Source organism: Lithobates pipiens, unplaced genomic scaffold (genome assembly GCF_037356315.1).
Source record: "Lithobates pipiens isolate NorthernLeopardFrog02 unplaced genomic scaffold, aLitPip1_a1.2 Scaffold_16, whole genome shotgun sequence".
In the NCBI taxonomy this organism is placed as follows: domain Eukaryota; kingdom Metazoa; phylum Chordata; class Amphibia; order Anura; family Ranidae; genus Lithobates; species Lithobates pipiens.
In genome coordinates this window covers 302,660,596-302,676,130 of record NW_027507748.1, presented here as the reverse complement: position 1 = coordinate 302,676,130, position 15,535 = coordinate 302,660,596, and the positions used below count along the sequence as shown (strand labels likewise).

The 15,535-nt window shown below is 43.3% G+C and overlaps 1 protein-coding gene across 3 annotated transcripts in view; it reads right to left on the bottom strand.

The window, feature by feature from the left end:
* MAGI3 (membrane associated guanylate kinase, WW and PDZ domain containing 3) overlaps window positions 1–14,676 on the bottom strand; it is a 497,671-nt gene extending 482,995 nt beyond the window's left edge. For 2 of the 3 annotated variants that reach the window (XM_077481557.1, XM_077481558.1), the window contains exon 1: window positions 13,462–14,673. In XM_077481557.1, coding sequence (XP_077337683.1) covers window positions 13,462–13,765 — 304 coding nt within the window. In that variant the 5' untranslated portion in view covers window positions 13,766–14,673. Of the gene's footprint in view, window positions 1–13,461 lie in introns of all 3 variants that reach the window. The other variant, XM_077481559.1, reaches the window with a different exon arrangement.
* Between the last annotated feature and the right edge of the window lie 859 nt (window positions 14,677–15,535).

Genomic DNA, 15,535 nt, shown 5'->3' with positions numbered 1-15,535 from the left:
GATGACGAAAGAGAGCAGCTTGGTTGGTATTTTGGGACTAGGTTAGTGATGTAACTAGAGGTATGGATGGATTTGTAAATTGTTGTTAGTACTTTGAATTTTATTCGTTGGGTGAGTGGAAGCCAGCGGAGGGATTATAAAATACACCTGTATTTGCGGGGCCCTGAAGCCCCAGCTGGTGTGTAATTCCACCCGTAGGACTGTTTTAGTTGTCCAGCCATCATGCTGAGCCCTTTGATGAGTAATGCCACGTACACACGACCGGACTTTCTGGCAGACTAGGTCTGACGGGATCAGTCCATCGGACAATCCGAACGTAGGTGGGCTAGTCCGACCGCTTTTTATAAAAATAAAAAAGAGATAGAGATAGAGATATTATTATTATTATAATAAATATAAGACGAAGCTAGAAATAGAACATGTTTCAAATCTATCTGACGGACTCAAGTCAGACAGACAAAAAATAAATAAATAAATAAATCGGGAAAACAGTTTGTCTGTGTGCTAGTCTGACGGACCAAATACGATGCAAGGGCAGCTATTGGCTACTGGCTATTGAACGTCCTTTAGTCCCGTTTACGCCATCACGTTCAAAACTAACGGACTTTCGAACTGACTTAGTTCGGTCGTGTGTGGCCAAGTCCACTCGTACAGAAAGTTTGTCGGACTTCCGCCGAAAGTCCGTCAGGAAGACCATCGGACCTAGTCCGTCGAAAAGTCCGGTCGTGTGTACGTGGCATTACTGAACCAAAACAAGGATGACACTAAGGACTTCTGTATTTTCTGAACTGCATTCTTGTCCTGGTCTAAAGCAGAATTAAACCCATTGATTTAACAGTTTCACAAAAACAGTTATTTTCCCGGAATGCTGGGATTGTTAACTGTCACATCTGTTTATAACTGACTGACTGTGCAGCACTATGAAAGTTGCAAATCAAACAGAGGTTAGGATGGTAGCTTCCTTAGCTGAAAAGGATAGGAAAGATTAGTTCTGCTTTAGACCCCTTTCACACTGATGTGCTTTTCAGGCGTTTTAGCACTAAAATAGCACCAGTAAAGCACCTGAAAAGCGTCTGTCATGCCTCCCCAGTGTGAAAGCCCGAGTGCTTTCACATTGGGGCGTTGCACATGCTGAAAGAGGAAAAAAAAAAAAGTCCTGCAAGCAGCATCTTTGGGGCGGTTTGGAAGCGCTGTATACACCACTCCCAAAATGCCCTGCCCATTGAAATGAATGGGCAGCGCTGCCGAAAAGTCTGCAATGCTGAAACACGGGCACTTTAATCCTTTCTTCGGCCGCTAGCAGGGGTTAAAAGCACCCCGCTAGCAGCCAAAAAGAGTTGCTAAAACGACAGTAAACGTGCGGCAAACGAAACTAGCAGCTCTTTACTGCTACGGTCTGGAACTTTACCCATAACAACTTGATAAAAAAATAATGTTCTTTAGCAAGAGGAATATACATTCTATGTTAATAATTATGCTACCATAATCAGTGTGTGCTGTAAATTGCTTCCATCACTGTTCCAGTTTCTTCTTGCTGGAGGCTGCCATTTTGCTGAAGCCCAGAGCCCCTGAACAGTAGTATATCATAAAGCGGTACTAAACTTATCTATTTAACGGTTTCAAAAACAGCTACATTCCTTGAATGCTGAGATTGCTAACTGTCACATTTGCTTGTGTCCTCAACCAAACTGTCAAACCATCAACTGGCTGGTGTCATATGATCACATGTGCAGCCTCCTTGGCTGTAAACGATAGGGGGGGTTCACGTCTGTTTTATGGCTGTCAGCAGATCTGCCTCTACAATCTTGACAGTTCCTACAAATGCCTAGAAATGGAGGGCAACTGAGCATGTGCAGAGCAGGATGAGACCGGGTATTACTGGATCTTAAACAGTATAGACACTCATTTGAAATATTTTACATAGATATACCTGCAAAAGGGGCCAACCTGAAGTGATCTAGCAGGACTCAATTCTCTGACTAAAGTTCTGCTTTAATAATAGCCAGGCGACCAGCAGTTTTAAAAGAAGGTTGCGTAGGGCAAGGTCCCTCACCACAGGTTTATTTATTTTTTTATCTGGCTTCACGGTGTTAATCTGAGGTGTAAAACCAGTCAAATCCAGATTAAAACCTCACAAAAATGAAACAAGGCTTACAAAATGTACACATAAAGCATGTCATGAAGCATGACTGAACTGCAAACAGGAAAAGTTGCTTCCACTAAGGTTAGGTGTCAGAAAACATCCATCACTCATTCAGTGGTAATAGGTACAAGTGGGACACTTCGCAAAGATTAAGAACCTGGATGCGGAGTAAACACAGTCTTCAGCAATTCTCCAAAGTATACTGCCGTTGTTCAAAAGACCATACAAATATAATAATCCACACAAAAATAATTTCTACAGACAAAAAAATAAAAAATAAACACCACTTCTTTTGATAACAGTTCATCATAAAGCTGGAAGATCACGCTGAGCTCCTAGAAAAAGATGTTAACAAGGATTCTCAGCACATAACCCATGAATCATTTGTGACCATACACATTCTAGCCACAGGAAATCGCAGGACCAGGTTAATGGGGCTTGTTTCATGCTAGCGGCCGCTGGTGTGTGCCATTAAGAGAGCAGCATTGATGCGTCGTAAATGGCGTATAAGTTTCATTTTTTTCAAACTCCATTGAAATGCCACAAACAGAGCGAAACATAGGTGTCCTCCAAACATCAATTGGCGTTCTTTTGCTGTCCAATCAGCTGCGGGCTTTATCACGCACAGCTCCACAGCAAACATATAGCAAAGGGGTGAGATTCTGGCCACATCCTTGCCCTTATATTGACACATGGTCATGCTTTGTCAAGTTTGACTACATATGACCACATGTCCACTGGTGCCTCCAGCATCCCACCCCTTTGTTGGACGAGTTCAGACGATGCCCAGGCTCATCTCCAGTCACAAGGGACATTATCTTTTTTCAACATGGCCACATGTCCACCCAAGGCACATATGGCCACATGTCTATCTAAGGGCACTGATGTCACCAGCATCCAACCCCTTTTTTGGACGAGTTCAGACGATACCCAGACTCATCTCCAGTCACAAGGGACATTATTCATCTTTTTTGACCATGGCAACAAGTCCACCCAAGGGACATATGGACACATGTCCATCTAAGGGCACTGACGCCACCACCATCCCACCCCTTTGTTGGACAAGTTCAGACGATGCCCAGGCTCATCTCCAGTCCCAAGGACATTTTATTCATCTTTTTTCACCATGGCGGGTTGAGACTTGGTGTACTGCGTTGCAACACACTGTGCTAAAAAAAAAAACACATACACAATATCCTACCTTTTTGCAGCGCAGTGTTGTGAACTAAACGGATAGGCTAAAAGGCAAATTGATTTGTCTATGTGTTGGGACTCTTTGGCAAGGCTTCCCCACAAAGCCCACTGCATCTGATATTAACGAGCCCTAAAATACTGATTAATGAGAAGATCCAACTCAAACAGATCACTCTGCTTACGGAGGCAGCCAGGCACTCTGAACTCTTTCCAGTTGGTCGCCAATTTGTAATGTAAAAGATGATAAAAAGTCATCAAGCTATCCACAAATCAACCCAACCAAAGATTTAATGCATTTTAAGGTAATTACTTTAAAGTGCGTATCAAGTCAAAAATTGCTTTCTACCGTTACATACAGTGAGGCAGTATTAGAATCAGAATAAAGGAAGTGTGGAAAAATCTACAACAAGGAAACCAAGCTGAATTCCAGGAATTTAGCAAGTTTGCAAAAAGTGAAGGCACGATATTAAGTCCAATTAGGTGCATGTCATCTCTAGGACGTATCTCTATCACTTACATCTGACAGGTTTATTGAGCCAGGACACACTCCGGCTGTAGGAGGAAAGAAGCACACAGAGCAGTTATATCCGTCCCATCCCTCTGCTGCCTACTCATAGAAGCTTTTGTATTTTGTGAGCGAGTTCACATAATACAAAGGCTTCTGTGAATGGGCAGATGAAGGGGAAGGGTGTGCATAGCAGTTCCAACAACTCTGCTCTTGAGGAAACTGAGACCACAGTGGGCAGCATTGGAGCTCTGGAAGTTATCTTCCAGGGGTGCAATAAACCTGTCAGATGTGAATAATAGAGAAGTGTACAAAGTGGGGGGCACCTTGTCAGACTTAAGGTGTTTGTTACCCCAGCATTTCATATTCCTGATATGTGCCTGCTATACCATGTACTTGTATGTACTTGTATGAAAAAGTATCCTTTTCTATTTATATTGCTTCCTTTGTGTGTCTGCTTTCCTATTAGCAACTGACCACACTAAGCAGGAGAGCACACCATGGTCAGTTCTTTAGCCATGCTGGGAGCTCAGCCTGCTCTCCACCAATGATCAAACTAGTCCTGACAAGTCCCTCCGCACAGCCATTCACTGGGAACAGAAGCTCAGTTTGCTGCTGCTTCTCCTCAGCTCTTATGCAGCTGAGAACAGAAATTATGTGATCGCTTCTAAAATAAAAAGGAAGGGAAAAAATAAAATAAAAAATTATATATATATATATATATATATATATATATATATATATATATATATATCACATATACATACACACATACATACACACACAGTGCCTTGCGAAAGTATTCGGCCCCCTTGAACTTTTCAACCTTTTGCCACATTTCAGGTTTCAAACAAAGATATAACATTTTTATTTTTTGTGAAGAATCACCAAGTGGGACACAATTGTGAAGTGGAACGAAATCTATTGGATTTTTGAAACTTTTTTTAACGAATAAAAAAAATGAAAAGTGGGGCGTGCAAAATTATTCGGCACCCTTGCGTTAATACTTTGTAGAGCCACCTTTTGCTGCGATTACAGCTGCAAGTCGCTTGGGGTATGTCTCTATCAGTTTTGCACATCGAAAGACTGAAATTCTTGCCCATTCTTCCTTGCAAAACAGCTCGAGCTCAGTGAGGTTGGATGGAGAGCGTTTGTGAACAGCAGTTTTCAGCTCTTTCCACAGATTCTCGATTGGATTCAGGTCTGGACTTTGACTTGGCCATTCAAACACCTGGATACGTTTATTTGTGAACCATTCCTTTGTAGATTTTGCTGTATGTTTGGGATCATTGTCTTGTTGGAAGATAAATCTCCGTCCCAGTTTCAGGTCTTTTGCAGACTCCAACAGGTTTTCATCCAGAATGGTCCTGTATTTGGCTGCATCCATCTTCCCCTCAATTTTAACCATCTTCCCTGTCCCTGCTGAAGAAAAGCAGGGCCAAACCATGATGCTGCCACCACCATGTTTGACAGTGGGCATGGTGTGTTGAGGGTGATGAGCTGTGTTGCTTTTACGCCAAACATATCGTTTTGCATTGTGGGCAAAAAGTTCGATTTTGGTTTCATCTGACCAGAGCACCTTCTTCCACATGTTTGGTGTGTCTCCCAGGTGGCTTGTGGCAAACTTTAGACAAGACTTTTTATGGATATCTTTGAGAAATGGCTTTCTTCTTGCCACTCTTCCATAAAGGCCAGATTTGTGCAGTGTACGACTGATTGTTGTCCTATGGACAGACTCTCCCACCTCAGCTGTAGTTCTCTGCAGTTCATCCAGAGTGTTCATGGGGCTCTTGGCTGCATCTCTGATCCGTCTTCTCCTTGTCTGAGCTGAAAGTTTAGAGGGACGACCAGGTCTTGGTAGATTTGCAGTGATCTGATACTCCTTCCATTTCAAAATGATCACTTGCACAGTGCTCCTTGGGATGTTTAAAGCTTGGGAAATCTTTTTGTATCCAAATCCGGCTTTAAACTTCTCCACAACAGTATTACGGACCTGCCTGGTGTGTTCCTTGGTCTTTATGATGCTCTCTGCGCTTTCAACAGAACCCTGAGACTATCACAGAGCAGGTGCATTTATACAGAGACTTGATTACACACAGGTGGATTCTATTTATCACCATCAGTCATTTAGGACAACATTGGATCATTCAGAGATCCTCGCTGAACTTCTGGAGTGAGTTTGCTGCACTGAAAGTAAAGAGGCCGAATAATTTTGCACGCATCACTTTTCAGTTTTTTATTTGCTAAAAAAGTTTCAAAAATCCAATAGATTTCGTTCCACTTCACAATTGTGTCCCACTTGTTGGTGATTCTTCACAAAAAATAAAAATGTTATATCTTTATGTTTGAAGCCTGAAATGTGGCAAAAGGTTGAAAAGTTCAAGGGGGCCAAATACTTTCGCAAGGCACTGTATATATATTCATTTATTTTTATTTTATTTATTTTTTTTAGATCTATACACAAATGTTTTGCCTTTTATTTCAACTTTATTTCTACCCTTCCCATACTCTACCAAAGATATCCTTTTTATTCCTGCCTGTGTTGATGTTGGAGAGTTTCTTCAGTTCCGGTCTGGTAAAAATGTTGCTGGCAGGATAGGAAGTGAGAAAATTTCTGGCAGGGCCAAATCGCATGACAAGTCACATCCCATTGCCGGCAATGGGACCATTCACGTCGCAGCAATTATGAAAAAGGTTCTTGCACTACTTTTTAACGATTTCATCGCAACTTGCATAGACTTCTGTTAAATGAAGTCGCAAGCTGCAATGAAATTAGCAGTGCAGACCACACAAATGCACAGTTTTGAAATTACACTGAAGAAACAGGATTTCAAAGCCGCACCGGTGTGAACGGGGTAAGGGTACATGTGAAAATGCTGAGCTGAGAACCATAAATTGCAAAACTTTAATAGATCTGAAGGTAGCATTTCTGTATGCCATGGGCCCGTGTACACAGCTGATTTTACATGAGTTAAAGTGTGCTGGGCAAAGATCTGTAAAATCAAAATAGAAAAATCGCACCAGTGTTCAGTAATTTATACCTGTTAGCATTTAAACCGATGCACATGCTTACATATGTACATTTATCCTAGAGGAATTCAAGCAACATTTTGTGACTCTATGTTTAAATATCTAAATGCGTGTTTATGGAAGAACTTTACTGACCACGCTATTTTTAAATATGCACTGCAACCGGATCGCACAGTAGTGCAATATCATGCAAATTGGTGTAGGTAAACGCACTGTGTTTACGATCAATGTTTGGGGTGCAATTAGGAATCTATTGACAACCACAGCAAATCTCAGTGTGTTTGGAATGCTATACAGGAAACGTGGGATTCCTGCACAGTGTTACGGTGTGAACGAGTAGTTAGGCAACATGTACATGGGTGCATTTTCCCATACAGCGTAACGATACTACCCATTACTGGTGCCAGATGTCCTAGAACTGCATACAAACATCCATAGACATGAATGGGTGAAGGCAGCTGTACGCTGCTATGTGCCGTTATTTGCATAAGGTAGAGCACAGATATAAACGCACTAAACACGCCTTAGGTGCGTTCCTTGAGCTACATCTGTACACGTCTACTACTTTATAAAAATAGCAGAGTACAGTCGCCTTCACCCATTCCTGTCTATGAACTGCTGTATGCAGCTCTAGGACATCTGGCAAACCAGTAATAGCTAGTGTCTTTATGCTGAATGGGCAAATGCACCCATGTTCATGTAGCATAAGATGCTTTTTATTTTTATTATACACAGGGGCTGCCTCCCAGCAAGAACCTGCATAGGTATCAGTAAATCAATTATGACCCTAATAGAGCTTTGGATGGGAGTTACAACTGGACAGGGGTTCTCTTTCCCACTGTATCCAAACCCAAGAATGTGCATATTATAAAATTATATATATATATATATATATATATATATATATATATATATATATATATATATATATACACACACACATATACACACACACACATATTATAAAATTATACATATATACAATATAATTATATATTAAATATATATAATTTTATATATATACACTACATTACATTGGGGTTGATTTACTAAAGGCAACTAGACTGTGCAGTTGCTCTAGAGCTTAGTAAATGATGTAAGGCTTCACTTTCCAAAGAATACCCAATCACATGCAAGGAAAATAAAAAAAATAAAAAAAAAAACAGCATTTTTGCTTGCACATGATTGGATGATGAGTCAGCAGAATGTCTGCTCATTTACTAAGCTCTGGAGCATCTGCTCTTACAGAATGCAACTGTTGCAAAGTACACAATCGATTTGCCTTTAGTAAATCAACCCCATTGTCTCCCATAGTTATAGAAAACAATTATTTTCAATGTAAGACAGAATAAAAAAAAAAAAAAAAGCGAATTCATACAGGCAACGCTAATAATATCACATCCCACCAGCAATGAATCTCTTCCAAAGAACAAGCACTTAGAAGTCTCTGCTTCATACAGTACAAAATAAACAACTCTGATTGTGAAATGGTAAAGTACTAATAACTTCCATCTATGAATATAACATTTGACAGACACGAGTACTCGGCTGCTGATGAACACAGGAGCAGAGATATCACATCCAGCTCAATCTCCACAATTTTCCTGCCATTATCGGCTGCAGCTGTTCAATGGTAAATTCATTTCTGAAGTGAACTTTCGGCCCCAATTCTATCCAGGGGCCACGGAGTTTCACAAGCTGCCTCTACGGTAAGGTAAGGGGAGCTGCTAGATATACGGTGTTCTGAGAACAGAGGCATCCAGCGATATCCTATGGCACGGTAGATGGCATCGCTTAAGAATGCGGTAGGATGACAGAGGTGCCTTTGCATTGATCCTCACTGCTTGTTTTTTTTTTTGTGTTTTTTTTTTAAGTAAACTTTAATCGAAAATGTCACAAAGTGACATTTCATTACATTCTATTGGCCACAGCATGCCGTACCTTTATTCAACACACACCACTGCAATGGAGTGGTGAGAATAGCCCTGATCTTAAGAGCTTGCAGATCTTTTTGCCTTGTTTTGCAGTGGCAAAACTGCCCATTGCACTACCACCGCAATAATGGTCTGAGCTGGTCCTAAAGACTAATTCCATCCAAATTTAGGCTACATTTACACCTGCAAATTGGGGTTCAAAACAACAACCCTAGTGCTGCCAGGCGGGAGGGCTTACCACTTGAACTACTTGTGGACCGCCCACCTGCAATGTACTGTGGATGGGCGACCTGAGCAGGCAAAGCGTCATCCATGTCTGCCGTTACCTGCTTCCAAGTTTATGGTGTGCAAGTCCTGGCCAATGATCTCTGTACACGCACATGAACTTTAATGGCATCCCAGTCTTAGTCCATAGGGTTGAATATTGAGTTGGCTCACCCTTTTCAGCTATACCAGCTTCAACTCTTTTGGGAAGGCCGACCACAAGGTTTAGGAGTGTGTCTATGGGAATATTTGACCATTCTTCCAGAAGAACATTTGTGAGGTCAGGCACTGATGTTGGATGAGAAGGCCTGGCTCGCAGTCTCCACTCTAATTCATCCCAAAGGTGTTCTACCAAGTTGATGTCAGGCCAATAAAGTTCCTCCACCCCAAACTCGCTCATCCATGTCTTTATGGACCTTTCTTTGTGCACTAGTGCACAGTCATGTTGGAAAAGGAAGGGGCCATCCCCAAACTGTTCCCACAAAGTTAGAAGCATGAAATTGTCCAAAATGTCTTGTTATGCTGACACCTTCACTAGAACTAAGGGGCCAAGCCCGACCCCTGAAAAACAACCCCACACCATAATCCCCCCTCCACTAAATGATTTGGACCAGTGCACAAAGTAAGGTGCATAAAGAAACGGATGAGCGGGTTTGGGGTGGAGGAACTTGACTGGCCTGACCTCAACTTGATAGAACAGCTTCAACTCTTCTGGGAAGACTGTCCACAAGGTTTTGGAGTGCGTCTATGGGAATGTTTGACCATTCTTCCAGAAGAACATATGTGAGGTCAAGCACTGATGTTGGACGAGAATACCTGGCTCACAGCTCACGAAAAGCTCCCAATTGCTTTTCACGATGATATGAATGTACAATATAGACGTAAAGCACTGCATAAATTGACACTGCTATACAAGTACCTGTAATAAATATATATTAGTAACTTCAGCTATGCAATACATTGAACACTAGGCCTATGTTATTGCAGTGTTGGAATATATATTCGTTCCGTTCAGTCACATCCATCCTCTCGGAAATTCTATAGGCCAGCTCTCTGGGCACCATGTCCGATACGCTTTTCTATAGACGCTTCTCTGCGAATATTTTATAAGGTAGGTCGCAAGGTCTTTCCTCAACCTACCCTAATCGCTCAACTGGAGACCAGCATGCAGAATATAACAACACATGTACACAGACACATTCAAGGGCCAATTTAGACCGGAGCCGATTAACCTCCCAGCATGTTTTTGGAGTGTGGGAGGAAGTCAGAGCATTCCAGTGTATATATATATATATATACACACACACACACACACACACACACACACACACACACACACACACACACCATAGGATCCGAACTGGAATTTCATCCATGGGCTGATTTCACAAAGACAGGCTAATCAGCGATGGCAATGTGTCACTTATGAGCGATGGTTGGATCTCTGTACACTGTAGTTAGAGCAGTAAATGATGAAATCTGATTTACTGCTATAGGACGTTGCCCTGTGATCTTTGCCCTGTTTAATTAATCTCATTTTACATTGACTGAATTATTACAGGCAGAATTGTAGAAAACTGCTGTGAAGGGAAGAAAAAAAAAAATAAAAAAAAAAAAAAACTTTGACTAGAAGACACATATACCTGTCATATGAAATAACTAGCACGTACTAGATCATACATAAAACACGCCATGGTGAAAAAAACAAAAAAACAAAAACAAATCAAGCATTTGAAGAACAATGTAAGTTGTGCACACCTTATACCTCAGCTTCTGGTGCACTTGCCTAGGCGAAGGTGACATCACCAGGCCTTCTCGGGAGGGAGCTGAAGATAGCAAATCCTACCAGAGTGCACTCCTGCACAAGAGACTTGAGATTGACAGCTTTCCCAAGACCCTGCAATGTGACCCACTAATGTCACCTACAGAATGAGGCCAGGAACCAGGTTTAGTTTTTTTTTTTTAACAATTTGCAATCACTGACATATGTTGGCAGCCGCACTGACATGTGAACCAACTCCTTGTTGCTATAGCATTGTTAGTTTACTCTTCTCTGTAGGCTATGAAAACGATGATATTAGGTATCACTGTGCATGCCAGAGTGAGAGTAATAATTCTAGGGACATCATTCACTGCTCACTCTAATGTGATGAGCTGTAAAGACTTTTAGGGCTTGATTACGCATGTGGCCAGGGGTGGTACTAATAGACAACTGAGCTGCGGTTTGACCCCCTTAACCCAAACAAAGCAGTCAGACAGGGCTTTACACATGCTGTGGTTGTGATGCCTGCAAAAAAAAACATATACCTTCTGTAGAGTTTGGCGTGCTGTACCACCACTTAACGCAACCCACCATGTGGTTGTAGTATGTGCACATACTACAATTAAATTGCATTTACCCATGCATGGGTGCATGCAATTTAAATTCTTGACATATTTGGTATGTATTTATTCAACATAACCTCATGTTTATATTGATCCCCAAAAATTTTGTAATATGTTGCGTTTGTGAGCACTAAAATTATCTTCAGTATTTTTGGGGTTTTACTGAAATAGGGGTTTGATAAACAGTTGCACTTTAGATGACATAGGAAAAAAAAATTGCAACTACCACCATTTTATTCTTCAGGGTCCCTGCTTATAGAAAATATATACAGGAAAGCAGATGTCCAGACTTATCAATCAGTTGTACACTTGTAATGGAAGGGCAGTAAAAACACACAGACTGAGCTGTGTTTTTACTACCCATTCCCCCAAGGCCTTGTTCACATTAGAGTGATGCATTTTTTTGATCATGTTTTTGGAGTGGCACCATTCTTTTGAATGGTCCACCCTCCACTCCAAAACCACGCCAAAGAAGCTCATGTACCAAATTTTGCATTGAGCTGTGCATGTTTTATCATGCCGAAAATGCGTGACTTTTACCCACGTTAGGTGTGCCATTAAGAATTTATGCCACTGCAGGCATATTGCGCATTTTTTGCACGTTTGCAGAAACACTGGCAGAGATGTGCATTTCTGCTATGCCCAGATGCGAATGGAGGTATACACATGCCGCTGCCTTGCACGTGGTTGTGGCATGGGCTTTCAGCCCTCGTTTACATTGGAGTGACAGGTCAAATCACACGACAAGTCGCGCCCTATTGCAACTGCACTGTTCAAATCGATGCAATACCGACTTTGTGGTGCCGCAGCGATTTGAAATCGTAGTCAGATGAAGTCACACGATTGCAAAGCTGCAGTCAGTGTGAACGCTTCACAGTTTAAGGCTGGTTTCACGCTGAAGCACAGAGCAGCTCCCAGAGGGGTCCGGTGCGTCCTCGTTCACTGTTTCAGGTCCAATATCAGCCTGAATTTTTGGCTGAATTCGGACCTGAAACAAACCAAAAGACGCACAGGACCTCTGTGCAATTCGCACCAGAGCCCTGCAGTGATATTTAAATCAGCTCCATAAAGAGCCGGTCACAATCTCCTGCTGTGTGAATTGGATGCAGCGGAAACCCACATCCAATTCACACTAGTGTGAACCCAGCCTAATACAGGCAAAATGAGGAGGCAGCATAATGCCTCCTCAACGCCTGTGGTCAAACGCCCTTTAAAAAGTGACCCACAGTAGATCGCTCTATAAAGGGCAATGCTAATGTAAATAAACCCTTAAGCTTTAAAAGGAAAGCTAGAAGGCGATTGGTGGCCATGCACATCCTATATTCCCATCATATTATCATTATTATTATTATTTTTTGGGGGGGGGGGGGTTACATGATCTCCAGGCCTAAAAGGTTCACTCTAACATGTATGCAAAAAAATTAAAAACAAAAAAACAAGGTTCTGGCAGCAAAAGTGTGATAGAACACGCATTTTGTTATGTGTTGCATTAAGGCAGCCGATTCATTTAAATGTAAAACCGAAAAGCTGTGTGGTACAGCTTTGGCAGCACACCGTAACAAACATCTAGTGGCATGTAAGGATGAGCTCAGGCGTGTTTGCACACTCCACGTTCAGAGCCCGCCAGGAAGTCGGAGCAGCGCTGCGCTAATCATAATCACACACTGTGATTAGCGCAACACTGCGCCGACTTCCTGGCAGGCTCTGCACGTGGAGTGTGCAAACACGCCTGAGCTCATCCTTAGTGGCATGGTACCAACGCAGGCATCACCAGAGCGCAATAGTGTGAATGAGCCCTACAGGTTTTATTCTTTCCTAGTTTTACTGCTTTTTTTTTTTTTTATTAAGCAAGTGGGGGGCCAGCAACATCAGTAGCCCTCGCATCCTGACGCAACATCTGCTTTAATAAAAAAATAAAAAAATACGCAAACAAAACGCCAACACATATATAGTACTTTATACCCCAGCGTCATTTAAAGAAGAACAAGCTCAGAAAATGCGCTTACCAGGCTTGACGGTCTTTAGACGGATGGGCTCCCTGAAGTGTCTGATCACGGCCAGCGTATCCCGATGCGTAAGTCCGCTGACCGGCGTGCCATTCACCTCCAACAGTACATCTCCTTGGTTGGGTACCTTGCCGGCGATGTAACTGGCTGCATCTTCCCGTAGGCGACCTAAATAAGGGAACTCTCCGTGTTCAGCGCCCCCGCGGATCTCCAGAAGCACGCTGGGGTCGCCCCCCAATCCAGACAAGCCGCATTCCTGCACTTTACTCAGCCAGTGCTTCTTCTTTTTCAGGGTCTTGGACATGGTGCCTCATACGGGAAAACCAGGACTGAGCCCACCTCCCAACAAAAACGACAGAACGGGATCACCAACTATTAAAAAAATAAAAATAAAAAAAATAACTTCCAGCCAATGACAAATCAAATATCCAAAAAAAGTGACTCAATGAGAGGAATGCTCCAATCGGTGACAGCGCTCGGATTGGGTACACATAAGGCGTAATCTATGACAAGCGGCTGTCACAACAGCTGTCACAACATCTTGATCATGTAAACAAATAGCAATACAGTGTAGCAGCAAAAAGCCAACGATCTGAAAGATGTGAGATCAGACCAGCTGTAAGCGATCAATGTCTGCGATGACAGCGATAAAACGCCAATCCAATCGATGCATCCCAATTGGAGGGATCTGATGGAGAAGGACACATGGGACTACTCGTAGGACAGATGTGCAGGTAAACGAGGCAATCTATACACACATCTCCATAGATGATGCAGGGACACAGTACATTTCACCTTCTAAGCCACAACTGTCACATCTCTAGGAACTTATACATAGGGATCTCCCACATTCCAGCTATAGGGATCAGATGACAGATCACGCACCAATCATACAAGTCAGTGGGATGGTGCTGGTCCGAAGAGCTGACGATCACTTCTATAGAATGGCACAGTCATGGGGTGTCCCTCCCGGCTGTCACACTGCAAAGTTGTACAGGAGAAGTTAGCCAGGAATGGGATGGGGGGGGTGTGCCAGGAAGCAGCACTAGACCCGCGCACATGGAGTCCTGGGATATCAGGGAAGCGGAGGACAAGTAGATATTCTCTCGGAACCCCCGGGTCTGCTGCGATCCTACCGCCGCCCGCTCCAATTCCTGCCCGGATGGTGCCTCTACGGCGACTAACAAGAGACTGGGAGCTACGGAGAGTGCGCAACCCACAACCGGCCAAACCACACCCTCCTCCCGTCTAGCCCCGCCCCAACGCCTAGAACGTTTATGTTTTTCTTGTTCTAACCGCGCCCCCCTCCCGCCCACATTCTTTGTCCCGGCACGCCCACTTCTCGGGCGCTCGTACACTTCCCAGCTTCCCTTTATGACGTCAGGGGCTGTACGAGGTCGCCAGGTAGTGAGATATTGTTAAACGAGGGGAGGCGGGGCAAGGAACTCACACTTACCGTGTCCAAGCTTTAGCGTTCTAACCACGCCCCTCTATTCCTATTTTTTTTCCCCAATGGGTGGGAATCTTCGGTGTGACGTCAAGGAGCCGGTTCCGCCTACGTGGAGAAGTCCGAGGAGTGTTAGCTTTGTGGTGCTAGTCGGCGTTGTAGTGACTGAGGCGCCTCAACAGGCAGCAGTGGCTTCTTCACGTCGTCCCAACATAGACTAGGGAATTGGCCTTGGTTCCAGCTAGTAGGCAGGCTGCCTGCTGTATTGTTACATGGCTGCCCAGGTCTGGGGGGGGAAGGAAGGGGTTAATATGTTTTACCTCATCACCTTCTCAGGCTTTTTCTGGGGTCCAGCCTCCCCTCCCCCTGATATAAAAGAGAAAGCGAGCAGCTTGCTGGGACCTGTACTCCACCTCAGGAGCGACAACTCTTCTGACACGTGACCATGGACATCTCTACTCAAGTCCTTCTCTCATGGGACTTTTCCCACAAAGACTTCACCTTTTGTACATACATCGGGACAGCCACAGTTAGGTGTAGTTAGGAAAAAGACCCTTAAAGTGGAGGTTCACACAAAAATGGAACCTCCACTTTTCTGAACCCCCCGACCACCCCCCACGTTGTCAC